This window comes from Pseudorca crassidens, chromosome 12 (assembly GCF_039906515.1).
Source record: "Pseudorca crassidens isolate mPseCra1 chromosome 12, mPseCra1.hap1, whole genome shotgun sequence".
NCBI classification, from domain to species: Eukaryota; Metazoa; Chordata; class Mammalia; order Artiodactyla; family Delphinidae; genus Pseudorca; species Pseudorca crassidens.
The window spans coordinates 16,486,853-16,501,207 of NC_090307.1; the positions used below are offsets into that span (position 1 = coordinate 16,486,853).

At 47.8% G+C, this 14,355-nt stretch overlaps 1 protein-coding gene across 4 annotated transcripts in view; it reads left to right on the forward strand.

Annotated features, from left to right (window-relative positions):
• ALPK2 (alpha kinase 2) overlaps positions 1 to 14,355 on the forward strand; it is an 87,683-nt gene that overhangs the window by 37,327 nt on the left and 36,001 nt on the right. For 3 of the 4 annotated variants that reach the window (XM_067698950.1, XM_067698953.1, XM_067698952.1), the window contains exons 2-5: positions 539 to 3,911; positions 6,774 to 6,921; positions 11,658 to 11,785; positions 11,886 to 11,921. In XM_067698950.1, the coding sequence (XP_067555051.1) occupies positions 539 to 3,911; positions 6,774 to 6,921; positions 11,658 to 11,785; positions 11,886 to 11,921 (3,685 nt within the window). Of the gene's footprint in view, positions 1 to 538; positions 3,912 to 6,773; positions 6,922 to 11,544; positions 11,786 to 11,885; positions 11,922 to 14,355 lie in introns of those variants that run through there. The other variant, XM_067698954.1, reaches the window with a different exon arrangement.

Here is a 14,355-nt window from a genome sequence, read left to right on the forward strand (position 1 = left end):
ACAGGCTCCGGATGCGCAGGCCCAGTGTCCATGGCTCACGGGCCCAGCCGCTCCGCGGCATGTGGGATCTTCCCGGACCGGGGCACGAACCCGCGTCCCCTGCATCGGCAGGCGGACTCTCAACCACTGCGCCACCAGGGAAGCCCAGCACTGCATGTTTTGTTATGGTTATGTGAAATTTCCTTCTGAAAAGATTCACAAGCTCTTGTGACGGTCAAAGAAGTTAACATGTAATTTAACATGTAATTCCATCTTTTTTTCCTGCGAGATGGGCAAGAAATCATTACATGATTGTCAGGAGGCCTTTTGCTTTTAATGGGGAATTTGACCAAGACCCCCTGGAACATACAGTTGCTTAAACTTTTCTTCAGGGTGTCTCTAATAGCTAGAGTTTGGGGATTTGTGTTTAGATCTCAATCATTCCTTCTCATTGTCTGAGATTATAGTCATCGAGGATTAACACTCTTGGGATTGCAGTTATGCCCTGTTGTGGGATCTCCCAGGAACAGTTCTACTAATATCGCTTTTCATCTTCTAGGTGCAAATTCAGGAAACAGTCAGGGAGCAAATCTCTCTCAGCCGAATGCCAGCTTTCTCAGAGCCTACTGGGGAGGAGTCCGCGTTTACTATGACCACAATAGATTCCTTCTCCAATTTAGGAGGCATCGACGCGAAAAATGCATCATTGGCCCAACACCTGGAGGTAGAAAGGTGTACCCAAGGCCCACGGCACGAAGAAAACCAAGATGGAGAAGACAGCACACCTGGATGTCCCTGGGGAGACCTAGGGTGTGAGCTGAGCATCCCAGAAGCCAATAGTGAAAATATGCCCCGCTGTGAGCCGTCGGCGCGTCTCCCCCAGGAGAACAGCGCTGACCCCGGGGAGCCCCGGGCTCCCTCTCTTGCTTCCCCTGAATTTGTACATACCGTCCCCACCTTGGAAACTGCGTGTGCTGGGCCAAGAGACAGAGTAACAGCGTGTGTGCTAGGCCGTCCTGAAGCAGGTGACCAAGAAGCGTGTGATACTGTGAGCTCTCCTGTTGGAGCCCCAGCTGGTAAATATTTGCCTCAAGAAATTTGCTCCGTGGACTTCGAGCTGGCAGGTCAAAGCAAAGCATCTGATCTGTGTTCTTCGGATGACAAGGCACTGGATATTCTTTCTCAGACACAAGGTTCTGAGCCTCCACAGTCTACATACGGAAGCAGCAATGAGAGAACCTCTGCAGTGTTCCCTCTTTTTATCAGTGCTCTCATCTGGAACATTTCACAGAAAGCCAGTACAGGTGCCACTGGGGAAAATCTCTCCAAGGTGGAGGGTTCCACCTCCATGTTGGCCTCCATGGTAAAGGCTGGTCAGGGGGTGCTGAGCCCCAGTCACTCAGGTGGGCTCGAGGAAAGACAGCCTCTGTCTTCTGAGAATGACTCTTTGGAATGGTCTAAAGAAGGTGGTGACGAGAGCTCTAGCTCCAGTGCCCCGGTCACTGCAGACACACTGGCCAGTCATAGTTCAACAGCGAAGTTTCCTCAGGAGAAGCCAACAACATTAATTGCTAATCTTGAGTGTTTTGAGGTGACTGGGGAGAGTGGGGACACATCCACTGTTACCATTGCCACCAAAGGCCAACCACCCAAATACCTCCCTGTTTCAGTTGCTGGGAACAGCCATGTAGGTGGCCCTGATGAGAGCTCAACTTGGGCACCAGATGACAATTTTTCTCAACTTCCTTCCAACGCACAATTGGGTCATATTTTAAATGGTTCTACAACTGCATCTTCAAAAGGGCTAGTGTGCATGGCTCCCAGTGGACCAGGAATCCACGTCCACGTTCCTCAGCTCCCAGAGGGAGAGGATTTCTGTAGCAATGCCCCTCTTCAGATTGATAACCAGTTTGGAAAGAGCCAGACCGTGGGCAGAGCAGACACCAGGAGCCTTGAAGAGAATTTCCAAGAAAAAGGAAGTGAAACAGCACAGAGTGTCCAGCAGGGTTCTCTTGACGAAAATTTCCAAGAAAGCTTGCCCATGACGTCTGCTGTACCAGGGGAGATAAACCTGGTACTCTTGGACCACTCATCGGCCAACTCCAGGGAGGGAAGGCAACAGAGCTCGGGCTTGGGGACTCGTGTGCCCATGGTGGCTGAATCTATAACGGAAGATGATAGCCAGGCTCTGAGTAATGTTCCGTCTCCCTCTAATACCCTTCTGGGGGAGCCTAAAGAGAGCGGTCCAGGATATTGGGAAGCAGGTAAACGGGTGAAGATTATAACTCTAGAGGCTTCCATTTCAGAAACCTGGCCACCAAGACAACTGACAGATTCTAAGTGCAAGGAGTCACAACCTGGTCTCATCCCTGGTAGGGTCTGGGCTGTATCTGACGTTCTAAAGACTGATGCTGCCGTGCCTGAACTGGACCCCTCTGAGACAGCATCAGCCTGCAGTCCTCAGGCTGAGTCCGGCTCAGCAATTGCTAATAACAGAGAAATCCACAAAAGTGAAGACCTAGCTGGCCATGCAAACTGGAGTTGTCTTTCCTCCCAGTGTTTGAGCCAACCCAGACTCCCGGAGTCCTCTGTGGACCCTGTAGATGAAAAAGAATTATGTGTCACAGACTTGCTATCAGAGGCTTCCAGAACTGGAAGGAAGGAAAATGTTAAGAGTGCAAGTCAAAACCAAGAGGAAAGCCAACTCAAGATGGATCGCCCTTCCTTCTTTAAACAGTTCCTGACCTGCCCTGAAATCTTAGAGTCCTCTGTAGATCCCACTGATGAAACAAGTGTGGAGTGGGCCAGGGTGGAAACACCAGAGCCTTCTGAATCCACACTGGGGGCCATCAGAGTGGAGAGTAAATTGAATGATGGAAACTTGGGCCAGAGAGTAGAGGTCCAACCATCCATCTTTCAAGTTCCGTGCCCCCAGCAAAGTGGGGAAGCCATTCCAAGAGAAAACACCATCAGCCGAGACCAAGGGCACAGTGGGGGAGAGGGGGCGAGACAAAGCCAACGTGACGGAGCGAAGGGGGACGTACGCTCTGCCATTTTGCCTGTCCCGGGTCCTGTCAAAGGTGGGGAAACGACTCCAACGGGACGCGGCAGAAGCCAAATACAAGAGGGCAGTGAGAGGCGCTTAGCAGAGGCTGAACAAAGTAAAAATAACAAAGCAGAATTCGTTTCCCCCACTTTACCTCTTTCTAGCGGTCTTGCAAGAGTGACTCCCGCCTCTGGAGTTGATACTCACGGCTCCACAAGTCAAAGTCATGACCTCCCTGAGAACGATTTAGTGGAGCCCAGAAACCATCAGTGTGCGTTTTCTGACTTAAAGGAAAGGGGAGCTATTGAGAGTGGGTGTGGGAAACATGTGCCCCCTTCTAGTGGTCTCACTTGGGGGCTTTTTACTTCATCTCTTGAGGAAAGCATCACAGGCTTTTCAAGAAGCCACAAAATTGAGGAACATAAAATAGAGGAGCCCCCAGTTGGGGAAACCAAACCCACAAGCACATCTGGCTCCCCAGCAGCAACACTCATGTCCAGAGAATGTGCATCAGAGAAAGTTCCTAAGATGCTGCAGGACCCCTGCCAGCAGGGCTCCACCCTTGGCCGTGGGAAAATGTCAAGGGAGGAGAAGGTCCTCCCTGTGGTGGCCCAAGCTGGCTGCCTCCCCAGGGTCCCTCCAGCAGTGACTGGGTCAGAGGAGGTCAAGGGGAAGCAAGAAACCCCAGGGAGTGGACACGTAGCTGAGGGAGTAAAGAAGAAAATTCTGTCCAGGGTGGCCACCCTGAGGCTGAGATTGGAAGAGAAAGAAAACGCCAGAAAGAACTCGATCTTTCTTAAAAAGAGTCCTGAACTCGAAACATCGGTATCACGCACAGATGAGAAAAAAGACTCCAAAAGACCACCTCGCAAAAGCGAAGGGACAGGTGAGGCTGTGTTGCTTCCTATCATTGTTAACGTTTGGGTTTGTTGACCTGATGTCAAGTTCGTGTGTCCACCTGAGCCCTTGCAGTTAAGGTGTGTGTCCACTAGGGGGGCGTCGGATGGTATGGCTGTGACCAGTGGCCTGGCATGTAGGCCCTTGGGTCTCAAACTTGAGCGGCCTCAGGATCCCCCAGAGGACTTGTTAAGACAGGTTGCTGGGCGCAACCCCAGAGTTCCTGATTCCGGAGAAAGTGCGTTTCTAACGAGTTCTTGGGTGATGTGCTGGGAGGACCACTGATATAGGCTGCCTTGTAGGTATGCTTAACTGAGGGAGCGTGATTACTACGCCTTTCTGTTTAATTATCCTTCAAAAATTTTTTTAAAAGAAACAGAAGCATTAATCAGTGTAGCTAATTAGTGTAATTAAATAGACAGAAAAACATTTAGGTACAGTCCAGCAGCCTCCTTTTAATCTTTTTTTTTTTTTATTTGAAGTGGCTGATTGGATGTTGGGTTTTCTTCCAAATTTGAGTATAAACTTTCTTTCCAACTTGCCCTCCGCTTTGAGCGGGAAGTCCCCCCTGGGTCTTTGTTCCAGGTTTCAGACCACTTGAGGCTCAGAGCCCCGGTAACTGCAGTCAATTCTGCTTCACCTGGGGAACCGAGTCAATGCCAAACTCCGTCCCATCACCCAGATTTCAGCCTCTTCTTCCTGAGCTCTTTCCCTTCCCATGAAACCTGGCAGAAGTCAGAAGAGACTGCAGCCAGGTAACGTGCCTGCCTGAGCTGGAGCAGAGCGCTGCGGCCCTCCTTAACCCCGGGGGAGAGGCTTTTCCTCTTACCCCAGTGCTTACTGTGTTCCCAGACCTCAGCAAACGGGCCCACAGCCCCTGCTGCTGAAAAGATCAAACACAAAACTGCTTTCCGAGTTTTAAAACATATTTAGAGAGAATGAAACCATGTTTTCAAGAGATCTCAAGTGGTTTCAGCCCAGAGGAAAAAAATCTTAATTTGGAATTCTTGTCTGTTTCCGTGGGAGAAAGGACCATCCAGGTGCCGTTGGAGGATTTGATCTCCGGAGTTGCGTCTCCAGGCATGAAGGGCTGCAGCCACAGGGAGCACAGCCTTCTGGGGGTGGGGTGGGGAGGAGTTAGGAGTGTGTGTGTGTTGGGATGTTAGGGATGACTTGGATAACTCTGAAAGAAATAGAACTTGAGTAAACTTTTTTTCCACATTCAAAGCTTAGTACAAGCAAAGCTTTATAGTCACAGGGGGCTTCTCTATCCTTTGCCCTCAACACTTGGGCAGAATATACACCGCAGAGAAACCTAGCTTCCCTCTCGAGCCTCATTTTAGCTCCCTCTGTTTTGTTTTGTTTTTTCCCTCCATCCCACACGGACAGGTGTCCTTTCCCAAAGCCCTGAGGCCTCCTGACCAAGCCAGCTTCCTAGCCTAGACCCTCATTTAGTTCTGCCCATTTTATGCCTTTCCCTGAATTCCCCTCCCCCAGTTTTGTCTTCAGAACTTACAACGGGTTGTGGACAGGGTTGGCAGCCTTAGGAACTCTTAGGTGTCAGCAAATCACCCAGGAAGGGCCCTTGAGGAAATATGTCCCAGGTGGGGCAGTGGGCTTGGTCAAGACTCTAGAGAAAGAGCTTGACACCGTGGGCCAGAGCACCTAGCACCGGTAGCTAGGTAGGGCCAGATGAAGTGAAATGAGTTTTGCCGGCAGTAAGGACTTGGTATATTTAATCTTTCTCCCATAATATTGTTAGTACCCTGAGCTACTCTCTAATGCAAAAATTTGTTACCCAAGCGCCCCATTATTACTTCCTGGGAAGAAAACAAGCTTTTCAATACGCACTGATATCCAAGCCAAGTCTGTTGCCAAGAGATGGGAGGCACATTTAACACATGAACGATTTCACAGTAGTGGCATCTGCGGCAGCAGAGCAAACAAAGCATCGGTATTGATGACTTTGGGCTTGGCTGTGGATTCTATAACATTTTGTTACCAAAGCTGTGTAATTTTGAAACTCAGTGTGAAATAGACCAACACCACGTTTCCAGTAACCTCTACCTGCCAAATTATTCTGACCACCTGGCTGTGTCAGCCATCCTCCTCTTGTCTAGGCTGCCGCCCAGTGGCTGCCCTGAGTAATTACACGTTTACCTGGTGTGCCACCCTCTCGTCCCTTATTTAAAAAAGCTCAGCCTAACCCCTGGGAATTGTGTATTGCTCCTATTTCATTCAAGTAGACAGTTCTCTTTCGCTAATGAAATTGATCTCCTAATGGATTGCAGTGATGTCCGATATCTTTCTGCAAAGATAACTGTGATCAAGGGGAAAGACGGATGAATATTCTTCAGCAAATGACTTACTGTTGTTGCCTTTTACACCTGGGGGCTTAGCCACATCACTCGGCTAGTCCAAATTTTATTCCACTTCCTAACCCCCAGCTTTACTTTTGACCTGGATCATCTGGTAGTCATCTAAAAGCATCTTTATTTGGCCCAGGTCCTATAGACTTGGTATCTACAACCCCCATCCCTCCCGTCAATTTTTTTAAAGTTTCAAGTTCTGTTTCACTTCGTGCATTGCAGACCTCACTCAGGAATTTTAAGTGATGAAAAGTGGGAGTTTCCTGTTACTGACTTGTTCATTTTCTATCTGTTGAGGAAAGTACCGTCTCCCCTCAGACACCAGATTCCCTCACCCACCAAACGGAGGGTAATGATTATTATCCCTGTCTCTTGGGATTGTAGTGAGAATTAAATGTGATAAAATGGGAAAGTCTCTTGCCCACCCTAAGGCTCTCTGCAATTCTTATAAGAACACTGACCTACAAGTTTCTTGTTTCCAGCTCCAGTATTACTGAAAAAGATCCAGGCTGAGATGTTCCCCGACCACTCTGGAAATGTAAAATTAAGCTGCCAGTTTGCAGAGATTCATGAAGATTCTACTATCTGGTGGATGAAAGATTCAAAGTCGATAGCCCAAGTGCAGAGAAGGTGCGCTATCCACCCCCACCCCCACCCCCCGGTTACTTTTCACAGTTGGTTGTTTATTTCACAACATGGTTCTAAAGGAAAATAGTAAATTATAGGAAGTAAAAGGAAGATTGAAGCAGAAACTCCACACCCAAAGTATCCAAGAAGAGTAAGTAACAAAAGGACAGATACCTGGACAGGGAGGACGGTGAAGCGTTCTTGCCTTGCCTCGGCTACCATCACGTTTGGTGGCCTTAGGAAGGCACAAACCTTTCATCACATTTTTAAAAATCAGGGGAACCTGTCCAATCATCTAGTCTGAGGTTCTGTGGTCCCAAGATTAAAGAGCTCTCTTTTATATGCCTGTGCATTTTGCTGTTCTCATAAATTCCCATTAACCTAACAAAGAGCTAAGAAGGTAAATCAAAAGGAAAAAACAATCCGTGAGATTACAGAAAAGTGGCACCTACCCAGGGTGGTAAGCTGCCCTCTCTAAGATGGGAAAACCAGTTTACAGCTGGGGCCATAGGTTAGAGGAGCTGAAGGGGAGGAGAGGAGAGATGACTGAGCATCATTGCCAAGGATACCCCGTGTGGAATGAACCTTCCTCAAGAGGCTTTTCCAGCAATAAATCCTTGCTCGAGTGAACTGACGAATCAAGCTTTGTCTTTTGCACCTGAGGAGGTGTGACTCATTCTAGAAACAGATGCCCTGGTTCGATGGAAACCAGCCTAACTCAGACAACTCTCAGAAGCTCCTTTCTGCCAAAGGAGGTCCTAGTACAGCTCCCTGAGTCACGGGAGGTGTTCTTAACCCACTAATCTTATCACAGGCTGAAAAAGTGAGAGAAATCAGTTTCCTGTAAAATTAAATCAAATGTCTGCTTGGAACACATCTGGCAATTGTTCCAAATGCAACGATGGGAGACTTGAGCTATAGTTTCCTGTCTGTGACATCACGCCAGAAAGCCAACTAGTTATCTAGTTATCATCTCCTATAACTATGGTTGTAATAAAGCTGCTTTACCTAAAAGGCCGTCATTACCCTGCTTGTCTTATGCAAGGCTTAAGAATCACAATGAAGAATAAATGGCTTGATTATTTTAAAAATCAAGGTGGTTCCCTAGAGCTTTATTTAAAAAAAAAAAGTGCTAATTATTCATTTAAAGTACTTTCCGTAGCCGTCAGCCAAGAAAATGAACCAGCGTTTTTTGCTCTTGATCTAAGCTGAAAATTGGCACTTGAATCTTTCAGGTCCCTTTTCCATCTGAGGTGTCTTTAGAGAACCTAGCCTCCCTCTAGAAAGTGTGTGACCTCAGTAGGCACGCCACCTACTAATGACACGTGGCCCAGGCCTTTAAGTTCTTGGGGAGGTTGGCTTCATTCTTCTGGGTAACGCTGTCTGGCGTAGGCGCACCCATGTGCCCTCCCGGTGCAACCACTGGAGATTTGGGAGTCATAACTCCTTTGATATTAAGTCATTTATATTTCAGGGGGATTTTCAAACGTTATCAAATTTTCACCCCTAATTCCGGTTGCATGTTTCCTTTTTTTTTTTTTTTTTGCGGTACGCGGGCCTCTCACTGCTGTGGCCTCTCCCATTGCGGAGCACAGGCTCCGGACGCGCAGGCTCAGCGGCCATGGCTCACGGGCCCAGCCGCTCCGCGGCATGTGGGATCCTCCCGGACCGGGGCACGAACCCGTGTCCCCTGCATCGGCAGGCGGACTCTCAACCACTGCGCCACCAGGGAAGCCCTGCATGTTTCCTTTACATGTCCCTCCAAGAAATCTCTCACTGCCTTGTCAAGATATAGTTATCAAAAAGTTGATCTGTCAAACAAATGTAACAGGAACATGTAACAAAGGTCTTCCTTCTCTAACTCATTAAATAATGAGTAAGATGGGAAAGCTGTTTAAAGGAACATCTGAGGAATGGATTTATACAGTTAATCTGGCAAAAGAATGCTGGAATGTTTGCAAATGGATACGAAACTTGTTAATGTTCAACAGGTAATAAACCTTGGGAGTTATCTTTTGTAGGTTTCTGTCCAGGAGAAGTTATAACTGGGTGGGTTCTATTGGGTTGACCAAAAAGTTCATTCGGGTTTTTCTGTAACATCTTACAAAGATGTTTAAAGAGTAAATAGCAAAGTCCGACAGAGGAGCATCTGCTATAACTAACTTCTCCTTGGGTGAGCCCATTAACCAGTGACACACAAAGGACAATCATCCTTTCGCCTTTGTCCCCAGGTTTAGGATACTTTTCCTTAATAGGCTAAATTTTGGAAATTAGGTGTCAGGACACGTGCTTGTGGCTAGGACAAGGTGAATGTTCTCTGAGGAAACCAAGAAGAAAGTGGTAGCTTGTGCAATGGCTCCAAGAAGATCTCAAGCTGGCACCCTTCAGTGCTACCTTGGCCGTCAGCACCTCCTTGGTAACCAGGAACCCATTCTCCACTCTGGGGAGAGAGGTGCTTGGGAGTGGCCTGGGCGTTAGAAAGGGCCACTGTCCCCATGGAGTGGATTGGCTGAAAGCTGAGCACAGATCACATCATTGCTGCCGGACAAGCAGGGAGGGAAGAGCTGACTGCCATCAGAGGCAGGTTCTCCTTGGTTGGCCGTTGGAAGGACGTCTCCACCCAGGTTGGAAGGTGGGCACTGGGTGCTGGCAGTCCTCACCCCTGCTCCCTGGGGCTGCTGATGGATTCTGGGCTCTTCTGAGAAGCCCCCAGTTTAGATGCCCTTCCCCTCCGGCCGATTGAGTTCTTGGCTGTGTTAACTCTGGTCACACTTGGAGCTTCTTTTGCTTGCACTTGTCTCCCCAGCTACGCTCCACTCCCGTTTGGCCCTTTGTGCATTTGGCCGTTCCTCCCCCTAAAAGCAAAAACCTGTGTCCCTTACAGGGTAAAAGAATATGAAACCGAGCTTTCCCCCTATTGATTCAAAAAGGTGCAAGACCACTTCTTTTCACTTCTCACAGTTTATATGGGTATTTTCTGTGTGTCTATCTCCTCCCAGACTGGAAGACCCTCACGGGTGAAGACTGTGCCTTTTTCCCCATCACCAGATCCCCCGGTACTGGGCACACAGCAGCTGACCCCCGCTGATGGCTCATGGCCACTCCCCAGACTAGACCCCTCAGTCAGGCTTCACGTGCCAGGTGTCAGTTGCTACTCATGCACACCCAGGAGGGGATCTTGCTCTTTCCTCTTTCCCAGACGAGGAAACTGAGGGCGAGAGACCAGAGCTCAGCTCAGGATTTGAATCCAGGTCTTTGTGACTCCTCAGCTGCCCCTCATAGAAGAAGGCCTCTGTGGGCCAAGACAGAAAAAGGCCACCGAGATTCTGTGCCAAGCGTCAGGACTTCTTGGCCGGAAGGAACTTGTCACGGGACCATTCTAGTTCAGCCGCCAGCCTCGACTGCCCCTTTCAGGGACACAAGCGCTGTGCTGATCAACAGGCCGCTAGAGGAGGATACGGCACGCCCCCCGCCCCTCCCCCCGGTGACTTAGTATTTGGCAGCCTGTCCAGGAAGTCTTCCCCTTATAACTGGGCTTGTTCACATCCACTTTCAACCATACATTCAGGATGTGCTTGGAGGAAGTATTATGATTTAGTGGACTGTGTTTTAAGCCACGGGTCCATTCCAGAAGAGGCATGTGTACATCGGAGGCTTGAAGTCTACTGAAAAGCTGAACGATAACGAAGACTTCTGTTGGCTCTGCCAACTGAGATGAATGGATTTTGCTGTTGAATTGTGAAATGAACCAAAACGTACACTGCGCACACGTGACCTTGGTGAATGTCTAACAAAATTCACCGTATAGAACAAAACTAGAATAATATTTGAGTATTTTTTTGACTGCAAAGTAAATTTTCTGTTTGAGACTTTGGAACAAAGATTGTGGCTTTAACTCTAATCTCAATTGTCCCCGATTTGAGGGCAGGAATCACAAATCACTTGGAAGCAGCTTATCACAGTCAAGAGGAGGGTTCCAGAGTCAGGTTATCTGGTTTAAGTCCTGAGTCTACTCTCATCAGCTGTGTGACCTTAGGCCCCTTGCTTAATCTCACTGTGCCTCTGTTTCCTCTTCTGTGAACTGCGGACAGTAATAGTATTTGTTAGATTGCTCCAAGGATGGCATGGAATAGTCCTTAAAGTGATGGGCACAATGCCTGACACGTACCAAGTGCTCAATACACATGAGCCATGACCATCATCATTGTCACCACCACGTTTTTCTGTTTAGAGCACAGTCCTGGAACGTGAGATTGGGTGGGCAGATGGATGGATGGTCTTTGCCAGGGGAGCACACTATTAAAGTCTCCAGCCCATGAGTCCTTATATACAACAAAGACCCCCTTTCTGTTGTCTCTACTGTGTCTGGGTTTGGAACTTTCAGGTTTCCTTTGAGCCCAGGACACCTGGATTAGTAACACAACTGAGGAATTCTGAGCAGAAATGTTAACGAAAGCCCCCAGGATTCACATTTTCCATTCTCTGCTCTACTAATGGCAGTCAAACCTCCCAGGTGTTTCCGTGCATTCATATTGCATAATGAAGTGAGGGTGTGAAGCAAAACCACGCCGATCGTCTCCTACAAATAAGTTAGCTTTAACAGCTGATCCCAATCTTGTCTTTCAGCCAGCCCGTTGGCTGACCTCACGAGGGCAGGGAAGCGTTCGTTTCTTTCTCCTGTTAGAAAAGTGCAACTTCAGAATGATGATGCGTGCCCACGTTCATGTCCCCCACTGCAGAGCAGGAGACAGCTCCACTGTGTCCTTGGCCATCCTTCAAGCCAGTCAGAAGGACCAGGGCCTCTATTCTTGCTGTATCAAGAACGGTTACGGGAAAGTGGCTACGGAATTTCACCTCACCACAGAAGGTAAACCTCAGCTTTGCCGTTTCCAGTGAAAACCGCTAGCCCCTACCAGTTCAGAATGCTGCTTTGTACTGAAGGCGTTCTCTTCTCTGTCATCTTCCAGTTCTCAAACAACTTTCAAGTCACCCAGATGTTAAAGGTAAGCTAACCTGAGCTGGACGTCAGAGGAAACGGGTGCATCCTAAAGCATGAAATAGGCAATGGTAGAAGCAACCTTCCCGTCGACTCTGAACCAAGTAGGAGAGAGCTCAGGAATGCCTGGGAAACGAATTCATAAGCTATTTCAACCTGACTACAGGGCCTGTGATGAGTGTGTTAGGCCCCAGAGGTCCAGAAGTGAATTATTAAAGAGATCAGACTGTGCAGTTGGGACCGTGTTGGCGAGGGGGCGGGGGGCACTTTTGGGGTTAGGCTTTCCCTGTGGAGCAGCAGACTTGCATCCAGCCCATCTGCACGGGGTTTTTCAGCCTCTGGCACGTACACAGCATGTTTGTTTGTTTGTTTTAAGGGTTTCCTTTTCTCCACATTCTCACCAACACTTGTTATCTCTTATCTTTGTTTTTGAATTTTTTTTTTTATACAGCAGGTTCTTATTAGTCATCAGTTTTGTTTTTTTTTGTTTTTTTTGTTTGTTTTTTTTTGCGTTACGCGGGCCTCTCACCGCTGTGGCCCCTCCCATCGCAGAGCACAGGCTCCGGACGCGCAGGCTCAGCGGCCATGGCTCACGGGCCCAGCCGCTCCGCGGCATGTGGGATCCTCCCGGTCCGGGGCACGAACCCGTGTCCCCTGCATCGGCAGGCGGACTCCCAACCACTGCGCCACCAGGGAAGCCCTAGTCATCAGTTTTATACACATCCGTGTATACATGTCAATCCCAATCTCCCAATTCATCCCACACCCTCACCCCCCGCCCGCTCTCCCCCCTTGGTGTCCCTGCGTTTGTTCTCTACATCACATGGCATGTTTTGTTTCTCCAGCTGTTTTACTTTTCAGTTCGACTAGCTGAGCAGATTCCCAAAGAGTCAGGTGTCTAGGAGAATAAGTGCATTCGTTTGCATCCTAGTGGAAACGGGAGATGGATTTTTGTGCTTTCCTTTGGCACTTGTGCACTCCTGGTGTAGCAATAAGCTACCAGCTGTCCTTGAACGTTCAGGCTGCCTCTGGGCCACCCACTGAGTCCATGCTGGTCATGTATTTCCTCTTGGGGAAAATTATCCATCGCCAACACACGAGCCCATCCGCACCCAGTGATCTGCTGCCAAACTTTTAACAACCTGCCAGGGGGTTGGGGAGGCCCTGATTTGTACAGTTTTCCAATTTCTGTGGTGCAGATACTCTCATCATGGCCAAGTTTAAACGGCTAGTGTACACTGTATGTGCTGATTTTCTTTTAAGGCAAATAAAAACCCTGAAACCTCTGTGAAAACAAGACAGTACAGCTCATCAGGATGCAGTAACGTCCAGTAATTAAAGGCGAGGAGCTGGGATCTCGACTTAGAAATGGTCTAGCAAATACTGTGATATTTATCCAAAACAACAGACTTAAATACCAACTCTTCACAAACCATTCAAATGTTACACATCTTTAGTGTGTCATGTACTTGTGTAATTTAAAATCCCTCCCTATATCTGTCCCCATCCCCCCAAGAATCTAAATATGCAAAAGAATGTCCTTTCTTATATCAAAAACCAAAATGACCTTCAGAAGGAAGGTTTCTCTGTTTCATCAGCTGCGTAGCATCACTTGGCATCCCATCCCAGATTCTTGCTCTGACCTGGTTAATTTAGGTTTGCAGAGACTCGTTTCTCAAGGCTTTACCAGTCAGGAATGAGACCCCGGTAAGGATGAGGTGCTGGTCACCGCTATTGTAGCCCTGTGACTCCCACTATTGGGTTGGGGTCTAGACCCTGAAGACATCACCTTCTGCCAGCTGCTTCTCCATGAGACTGTGGGTCCAGTTTCAATGGCTCACTGGGCTGGGAGGCCATACCTTCCTCTGCCTTTCCAGGTACCTTCAGATGAAGAAGTTTCAAATGACTGCTTTATCACCTTTCTTATCTGGAGGAATCTCTCACTAATATTTTATTTAAATCTCTAGAGGAGGAACATAACATTTTACAAATTGATCACTAACTAAAAGTCTAATAAAAGCCCCAAATGAATGATTCAAATAAAGCACAACTTAATGGTGGCACGCGTGGCTTTCAAAGAAAAATTCTAAGATGTATTTTTCTTGCATTGTTTTATCCTGGTTAAGTGGACATTTCTGGAAATTATGGACAGGATTATCGAGGATGGTGGAGTGCATGCATGTCGTGTATTTTTTCTTAGGGAAAATTACTCATCCCCACACATACGCCCATCCCTATACAGTATGGCACAAAAAATGTTCCTTTCTATTACTAAGCAGAGAGTCTGGAACAACTTTTGTCTTTAGTTAATTAAATTTGAATTTTAAAATACACAAACTTTTAACTTTCAAGAACAATTGAATTTTAGAAACGTTGGGACTTTTGAAGGAAAACAATGTGGTAAACATAGCTCCGATTTACTGGGCTCTGGTGTACATACA